We start from the raw sequence: 9,589 nt of genomic DNA, 5'->3' as shown, positions 1-9,589 counted from the left end.
GATTTTTGTTTTTGTTTTTTGTTTTCAACAACATTGTGTTGAACTGTTAACTATTTTAACAACGAGGTAAATGTTCTTTGATGTACAAATTCCATTATGTGCTGATACTATCTAATTTGTACCGTATGAAGATTACACATACAAGTGAATTTGGTAGGAACTGTAAACTATTTGATAATTTTATAGAATAATTCATTTTACACCTTTAAATATTAATATTGCTAAAACAATGCTTCAAGTGTAAAAATTAACATACAATTTGTGCCAAAGGTTTGAAAAAAAGTGTCAATGTCATAGTTAGCACATTTCCATAAAATGTTACAATATTTAATATCTTCTGTAAAGATCCATAGTTTTTATTGGTCACCTTTTCTTTGGTTGTTTCTATCCTATCAACATCGTTTTCAAATTAAATAAACAGTTTTGATTGATTAATTTTTGTCAGTTATGATTTTTCGGATTTCGTTATTAGACTAAAAATCTAATTTTAATACTGAAACAAGTTGTAGTATTACAAGAACTTCCCAAAACCAATACAAATCGCGTTCCTTTTAACTTTACTTTCAGCTTAAAATATAAAAGATTTTCTCATCACTAGACGTTCAGAGTGCTAACCTTTCGAGAGTATCTCTAAAATGATACGATATTACAATGCTTGCATTTCTTAAATAGGTTCTGTATAAAGAAACGATCCAACGTTTGGCTCTTAATTGTAAATATCAAGTCACACCCTTTGAAAGTTTTTGCTCGACCTTTATGATGCTGTGTAGTATTTTGTAGCCTGCTAGTGCTTTCTTGATTTTGATTTTGATTTTTGACTTATCTCATGTAAGTCTTTAAATCAAGCAATTGCTCTATACGCTGCTGATACCCGCATGGGAAATCTCCTCGAAACCATATTTAGATCAATGATTGTTTTGAAAAAAAACTACTGTTGATTAGTTCTAGAATATAAATACTAATTAAGTGTCTGGTATTTGCTGATATAAGGTTGCAACATATCGGACACATTACAAATGAATTTTTCCATGTTGAGAAGTTCGTAATTGGATTGATTTTAAATTTTACCTCATACATCAAAAATTGTTCTAGAAAAGGTCGATGCCGTTTACTGTGTTTGAAATAATTAACAAAAGAAGTAAGCTTATTTAAAATTTAAATATCAATTATTCCAAATCAATTTTTGAATATCCGTAGCAGTTTAGTACGTATAGTACTGGGTTTTTATCAAAATACTTATTAATAAGACTAACATTCTCCTTATTTGACATTATGAATTAAATAACAATTTAAAAAAAATCATTTCTAATACCTATATACAGGTGTTTTGCATAATGCCTAGTATATGATAAATCGTAGGCTCATTACCCAAATTTCAAACTCCCATAATATGTTGCCACTTTGTGTTCACACTATGAATTACTTGTAATAAATAAAATAGAACCACTGCATAATATCTATGATATAAGACATATCAGCGTCCCGTCTATAGACTGTCACTCTTCTCTGCGTCCAGTTTGATTAATCAATTGTGTACTTATCAAACTAATAATTGTCTTTATACATTTAAATACTAAATATCGATTGCATTGAACCATTCAGCATTGGTTTCTTTCATAACACTTTTATAATGATTATGTAGATTTATAATCAATATTATAAAATGAAAAACGTTATCATTTATAAAGCTCTTATATTATTAATTTAACTAACACTTATATATTAATTATTATGTTTACCAGAAAATAATATAATAAATGCAATTTTCAGGGGGAAAAGTATACAAAGACACATGAATGAAAACACGACACAACCCGGAGATAAGAATATTCAAAAAAGTCATTTTCTTTATCAACCAAGAGTACCAAAATTTTACAAATATTTATTAAAATAATGAAAACAGCAATGGTATTGTTTCATTTTTTGCGGCTTTTTTATCGTTCTGTTGTGTATTGTGGACAAAGGACATTCCCAGACTTGTCTTCTTTGAGACATTTTCTAGAATCACACAAAGCTCGACACATGTTTTGACACCAGAGCTTTTAGGAAATATTGATGTTTATCTCCAGTGCATGTGCTCCGACATCCATAATTTATGTGCTATCCACAATGTTATCAGTTGGTTTTCTTTAACAAACTTTATACAAATTAGCATATTTTCATTTCAAAAAATAAATTTGTTTGTTTACCATTGGGAATCGTATTTGAAGGAGGAGCTTGAACAGTGCAGACGTGGCTTTTAGTTTACAAGATAGCCAATGGTCATATGCATACATTATATGACACGTGGTCCTTCTTTTTTTTTTTTAGAAAAGTTGGAACTGTGGCCGTTGAATGTCATTGTATCAAATATTAACAGCATGTATACAAGTGAATTCTCAATGTATGATTCTCTCATGGATAAACATTCAGCAAAGAGAATAAAGCTCGAGATTGGAGATAGGTAAGATAACGTTATTTGGGGGTTTTCCATTGTCATCATCTTAAGTTATAACTAAGTTATAACAGAACATGTTATCATACATCGAATATAGGTTATGCGGCTTTTTCCTTATGACAAATAGACTCTAAATAACTTTTAAAAACAGCATGTATTTCATAAGCGAAATAACTATTGTTGTAATATGTTTTAAGTTTGAAGCAGAACATGTGCACGTGTTCCAAACATTGTAAGTCAGAGGTAACTCAAATGATTAAACTGACGTCGTAGAAAAAAAATTGACAATTATTATTCAATATGTGGAAGAAAATAAAAATGATGTTATTTAAAATGTAATATTTTTGCACTTGAGCCATACGAGAAAACTCTTTTCACTTTTGAGTCAAGATTTTTATAAGTTATATAATTCTAACTAAGCATACATGTACATATGTTCTTTCTTCTCTGTTAGAGTTCAAACTTATTTTAATCAATGTTATAGCTGCATAAATTGTAAGTAAAGATAGCCGGCTAAGATAAAGAGCTTATATTGTCCAATAAAAGCACGGCAGACATGCATGTACACTATTTTTTATCAATTTGATACCATCAAGTAAGGTTTAACTTAAGTTTTACTGACGTGAAAATTTAAAAGAAAAGGAACATTTGGTACGTGGCATAAGCTATTGACTTCACGCAATAAACTTGAGCAATTCTTACAGTTTTCTAGTTGGCTTTTGGTGCAATGGCAGTTTGTATACATTTATTTTGTCAAATGTTTACACAATGTCTTAATTACTTTAGCACTTTATTTTTTTACAATAACTAATTTGCAATTGTCTTTGGCATTTTGATATTGCAAGAGCATGGTAAAAAAAAAGCTGCGACTTTCCTGAATCAATAATTGGCTTATAAGGGAAATCAAATAATGTTGTAGTTCTTTTCGCTATTTTTACCATTTTTGAGTTTTTTTTATTATCGATGTAAATGCATCTGAAGTTTTTTTAATATGCCGTTCCGTCTTATTTTTGCAATGCTTAAATGATAAAATAAAGTGATTTTCTTTTGCATCATGTAATTGTGATCATCATTTGAATTTCGTTTTGGTATTCTTTTTTACAGGCCCTTGAACTTTGCAATTTCATCAGATGAACGTGAGATACATTCAGTTAAAAAGACAAAAATGCCAAGGGTAAGATTTTCATACAATTTTGTCTGTGAATCTAATTGAGAAACTTGAGAATTCACAACAAACTAGAAGGTGGACAACATTTAAATAAGTCTGACTCTGAATACATTTTGAATGGGAAGGGAGAGTAGGGAAATAATGTATCGACTCATTACACAAAGTTCTTGACATAACATGCTGCAGCGAACCTAAACTGTGTTTATTGTAAAATCTCAGCGAGACTACTTCATTGCAAATTCATGTTAGTAGGTTTTTTGTTAAAGTTGATGTCTTTGAACCTTTGAACATCTACCGTAAGAACCGAATGCAAATACTAATGCAAAAATCTCAGAATAAGGGTTTTAAAATAACTAAAACAACCATTGCAGTTCCTTGAGCTTAATCATTATATACACAAATATGTTACAATTGGATTCATTTGAATAATTCAGACAATAATGTTTATAATTGCCTATCTAAACATTAGAATAAGTAATAAGACTGGAAAAATAAAAACATGGATCCATAGGTTCTAGATACTTGATGTACCATGTATAACGCGTTTTTCAATCTTCAATTTATTATTATTCTTCATGGACTTCTAAAAAGCGCCGGCTTAACCAAATAATTAATGCCAAGCTACAATAGTATGTGTTTATGACAAATGTACTAGATTTGATCATTATCATTGTTTTTAGGATCCAACTTCACACAGAATCATTGAGAAGAAGCGGCGAGATCGCATGAATAACTGTCTGGCAGAACTCAGTCGACTTATTCCACAAAGCTATTTAAAACAGGTAGAATACTTTATATAAAATTCAAAGAGTATTTTTGGCTTAAATATAACAGATATCATTTTCGTGGAGCTATGTTTTATAAAACCATGGGGCATTATCCATATTGAGGAACAAACCCTCATGTTGATATAATATATATAAAAAAGAAGATGTGGTATGATTGCTAATGAAACAACTTTAGGTCATCGTACGGCCTTCTACAATGAGCAAAGCCCATATCACATAGTCAGCTATAAAAGGCCCCGATATGACAATGTAAAACAATTCAAACGAGAAAACTAACGACCTTAGTTATATAAAAAAATTAGTATGTTTAAGACATTTATTTCAATTCAGTATTTGTGATTATTACTATAATATGTTATTTTATCTTTTCGTTGGCTACTTTTATTTGGTATGTTTTCTAATGTATAGTCAATTACCAATTTCTTATTGCCTTGTCAGCAGAATATGTCAAGTCATTTCATTAAACATTAACGATATATCATTTTTTTTTAATTTTATCATCAAAATATCCCAAGAAACATATATATGAGACAAAAGTAAAATGCATTTGAAAATCTTTAAGAATGAAAACAATTTTCCAGCAGGCAATGAAACCTAAGTTTTGGAATAGTTTCTAAATTGAGGAAGGGCTATCACAGAAATATTTGTTATTAATCAATATAAATTTATAAAATGCAATAATGTATTTCAGGGTCAAGGTCGTATTGAGAAGACAGAAATTATAGAAATTGCATCCAAGCTTATACGAAACCTGTTGAACTTGCAAAACTTTAGAGGTATGAAATATTTTTCATTTTTTGTAACTTACAGTTTCATTGCAACATAAGATATAAAATACTTTTTTAAAAATGATTTAAATCGGCAACAGCATTAGTATGCTCATTCTCATGAATAATTCTTCTTTATAATAACAATGTTGACATGGTTCCGATCAGCAGTGTAGGCATTGCCTACTGATAACCAGCATATGCTTACAGCTATAATATGCTTTTTTGGATTCAAGCGTCACTTATGAGTCTTTTGTAGACGAAACGTGCGTCTAGCGTATATACACAATTTGTCCTGGTATCTATGATGATTTTATTATACTATGTCTTTGTAGTTCTGTGAGCAATTAAGTTTTGATTTTTTTTATGTTGAAATTAGCATTTGCATAAAAAATTCCTATACATATCCAGCTATTATATCAAAATAATTGCATTAGATGTCAATTTATTGAATAAGCCGAAGTCCTTTGTAAATGAGATACTTTGAGGTTCATTGTAGACCGAAATAAAAAATATTTTACAAATTTCTAATTATATACTGGAACTAATATCTTACAAACTAATGTTGTCTTATGATTATACAAAGGACAATAGTTTAAAGATTGAAAATACCTGTTAACTAATTAATTCAAGGGTCTAAAAAAGGAAACCTTGACAACATTTCTTTTCCTATTCTTATTAATCTTGAAAAATATCGTATTTAGGCAATTACAAATTGACAGTTTTTGCATTGGAATAATTTTAGAAATGATGGAGAAAGACTTATTGTCGGATTGTGATGGAACAAAACCATGCTGCCAAGAGAAGTTTTACATGGGATATAAAGAATGTCAAGAGGAAATACAGCGATATTTAATTGACACAGATGGTTTGGATCTTAAACATGACTTCTTTCAGAAAATTACAACTGTTTTAGATCAAAGCAGTAAGAAACATCTAAGATTATCATCAGGTAGGAATCACTCTTAGTTGTGATGTGCAAGATTGTTTATATTAAGCTCATCTTTTCTAAAGGGTCAATGAGAACTATGTGATATCAATTAAATGTACCTAAAAATGTGATAGTGGCAATGGCGCATTGAAGCCTATGGATAACAGTTGCATTGATACACACAACCCTACTGAAAATTCGAATATTTCTCCTGTGGTGAAAAGTAAAATCTCAAAAATACGCAGAGCAAAATTCAAAATAGAAAGTCCCTAGTCAAATAGCAAAATCAAAAACTCAAACACACCTAACGAATTTAAAACAACTTTCATATTCCTGACTTGAAACCTAGTTCAATAGTTAGCTAAACCTTTCAATTGTATGGCAGTCGCATAATTTTCAATTAAATTGACAACGATATGTGAACAAAACAATCATATATAATAGATAAAAATGCCAAACATAGGGATACAGATGTTAACATTGTGTTATAATCTAAGGTACTATAAAACAGACAAAAGTGTACCAAAGAATTTCTTTATAGTCCATATCGTTCTACTTTGCTGAAACAACATGTATTTGACTTTAACTAATACATTAGTAATACTACAATTCTTCTTATTCTGTGTAGTTATATATTATGATGTGTGGTTGTTTTTAGTACCAGTATTAAAAAAACTTTTGTTAAATAATGTTCACCATGTGTTATTATCTGATCAATAGTCTGTAATGTCACTGAGTGTAAAAACTTATACTCTAAATTCCATATCAATTGCGACTTCTTCCTCACAGTCTTAAGCATAATTGAAAATCATTAAGAAAATTCTATGACCAGTTGTTCTTTAGTTTATCTGAATATCTTAACAGGTGTGTATCAATAGGGATGAGCCATTTTAAAACTGGTGATGCAATTTTTTAAATAATATTCTGTTATGTTTAAGATTGGTTGAAGAGTTGACCGGCAATGTTTCAGTACTAGTTTTTCACTAATGTTCTGCATGATGAATGTTTTCCAATTTAATATCAATGGTTTTGTCTTGAATGTTACACGAATACCACTAACAAAAATGTTTTAAAGTTGCTGCTTATGCAAACAGTCTATGCATTTTCTTTGAGACAGATTTGTCACAACCTTAACTCCGATGAGGTTTTGAAATATTTTTCCTGTGTATGGTGTAATAAACCACTGTTCATTGTTTAATTATTGAGTTTTCTTAGGAGATTTCGGTGAGTTTGATTGTTGTTTTGCTTCCCAATAAATAGGATAGGATAATGTAATTTTTTTCATATTTATATAAAAGCTATGTAGTATATATTATTACTTAGTAAGCATATTCTAAATAATTATTTAACTGTTTGATTTTTGTTATCTTGAACTCAAACCATGAAAGTATCATGTCCTCCTGGTGCAATATATTTTGATGTATAAAATTGATAAACAAATTTCTAGTTATTTGATAATTTTTAATACTTATTTTTAAAAGTGTTCCAAATTATGAATAAAAAAGAATTTAAAAAGAATAAACAAGACCTGTTTAGATGACCCCCTGTTAAGATAATAAAGAAGTAAGGTTTTCTCTCTACTCTATTTTTCACTTAACGGTAGTACACGCATTTCACATAATTGTTTTCTATTGTAGTAAAAACTGCATTTGATATCAAAGATGTAAAGCCTAATGGTTCTTTGACGTCAAAAACACAAGTTTCAAATTTAAGCTCACATAACAATGGTCAAATGCTACAAGGCATTGGCATATTAGAAAAAAGCGTCGCAATGATAAAACAAGGTGGAGATCTTTGTACCTTGCTGAAGCGAACAGAACAAGCATCCAGTATAACATCAGGATACAGCAGCATTAGAAGCCAGTCATTGTCAGAAGGAAGCGTATCATGTATTACACTACAGTCAGTTCAGGGAGATACCGCAGATAGAGATGAAAGTAACGGCTCAAGTGGCAGTTTATACTCCAGCGAGGAGAATTCTTTCAAAGGCAGTAATGGCAGCAAGAATGATTACCACAAGTCACATGCTTACAAATTTAAGCACAATATAACAAAACGGTTTTCCAAAGAAAGAAGTCCTCGGCATCACAAAAGTGATAGATCTTCAGATTCGATGGAGGACAAAAATGAACAAGGAAAGCAAAACAAGATAAGCTACAGTACTTCCAGTCCTAGCACTGAATACAGTCAATATTTAGGATCTGAAAATAGTTCTTCAAATAGTTATTGCGAGACAAATAAAATTTCAAGTAATCAGAATGACTTTGGGAAGAATGGTCGTTTTGATTCAAAACAGGTGCCCTTACCTGCCTTTGTACTTCATCCTCTTGGAACACATTATGTTCCCGTAACAATACCTCCTACATATTTCAAAAGTGTGTTTAAAGACGATTCCAAGGGATCAACAGCATATCATCCTATTAGTATCCCTGTCAATTTCTGTGGTCCAAGTGTTTCCATACATACAAAGGAAGGACAACTCACATGTGACTCAGGTGCACCAAAAAAGGAAAGATCTATTGAAAATTCATAGAAAACGTTTAACTTTCGAAAGATTTTAATGCACTTTTTGTACCAAAGATTGTGTGTGTATTCAAAGAGACGTATTTTTTCTCACGATATACCAAGCCGTTCTGTTGGTAGATATAGGCGAGCGTTTGGTTTTGTCAGTTTAATTGACTTTCGCTTTTTGAATTTAACTGGCAGTTGTGTATTTTTGAAATTACATTTATAAATGTTTTATTTACACTATTTTGATATGTTAAAAGGATTTTTTTGTAGCATGTTCATGATCATATCTTAATTTTGCTCAACAATAAGCCACATTATTTTTCCATTTTGATAATATAAAAAAAAATGTATGTTTCTTTACGAAGTTATTTTAAAAATATTAACTTGAAGATATCAATACACTTTACAATATATTCGTTTTTATTCATATGTAAAGCACAACATGCAGGTTTTCATTTTTAGTTGGTGACGTTCTCTTATCACCATCGTATGGTGTTTATATATCTCAACTTGTTCGATTCGCTAGTGTATATAACAACGTATTGAATTTCAACAAAAGAAATCTCTGTATTACTAATTTTTTTTTACAACAGGGTTTTCGATATCACAAACTAGTCAAAACATTTACTAAATTTTATCATCAGTACAAGGACATTATTTGTAAATATAAATCAACATGCAGACATCTTATACGTTCAGGTATATCACATCCCAAAATTTATGGTAATACTCTTTACAAATCACAAACATATCGGCATTCACCTCAAAACCAAACCTTTAAACAAACTTATTCGGAAGGATAAAGTTACGATACTATTGTCAAATCATTAAGGATTTCCTATTTAGTATAAATATTTATTCAATCATAAGGTCTTTTCATCGGAAATAAACACATTTATTCTAAAACCCAGTTGTTGGCATGCTACGGGTTATGTTTTACTCATGGCTCTACAGGATGGCATGATACTAAACCCTTAACAGGAGGGA

At 30.1% G+C, this 9,589-nt stretch overlaps 1 protein-coding gene across 1 annotated transcript; it reads left to right on the top strand.

The window, feature by feature from the left end:
• Positions 1-2,360: 2,360 nt before the first annotated feature.
• On the top strand, positions 2,361-8,624 carry LOC134721085 (uncharacterized). The gene is made up of 6 exons (XM_063583850.1): positions 2,361-2,443; positions 3,542-3,611; positions 4,286-4,387; positions 5,085-5,169; positions 5,906-6,112; positions 7,729-8,624. Exons 1-6 carry the CDS (start codon positions 2,361-2,363, stop codon positions 8,622-8,624), a joined length of 1,443 nt encoding a protein of 480 aa, XP_063439920.1.
• Positions 8,625-9,589: the final 965 nt, after the last annotated feature.

This window comes from Mytilus trossulus, chromosome 1 (genome assembly GCF_036588685.1).
Source record: "Mytilus trossulus isolate FHL-02 chromosome 1, PNRI_Mtr1.1.1.hap1, whole genome shotgun sequence".
NCBI classification, from domain to species: domain Eukaryota; kingdom Metazoa; phylum Mollusca; class Bivalvia; order Mytilida; family Mytilidae; genus Mytilus; species Mytilus trossulus.
This window is presented reverse-complemented; position numbering and strand designations above follow the sequence as displayed.

Coding starts and splice junctions, on each gene's coding strand:
- LOC134721085 (XM_063583850.1), top strand. CDS start 2,361: ATGTATACAAGTGAATTCTCAATGTATGATTCTCTCATGGATAAACAT. Junction 2,444..3,541: donor AAGCTCGAGATTGGAGATAG/GTAAGATAACGT, acceptor TCTTTTTTACAG/GCCCTTGAACTTTGCAATTT. Junction 6,113..7,728: donor ACATCTAAGATTATCATCAG/GTAGGAATCACT, acceptor TTTCTATTGTAG/TAAAAACTGCATTTGATATC.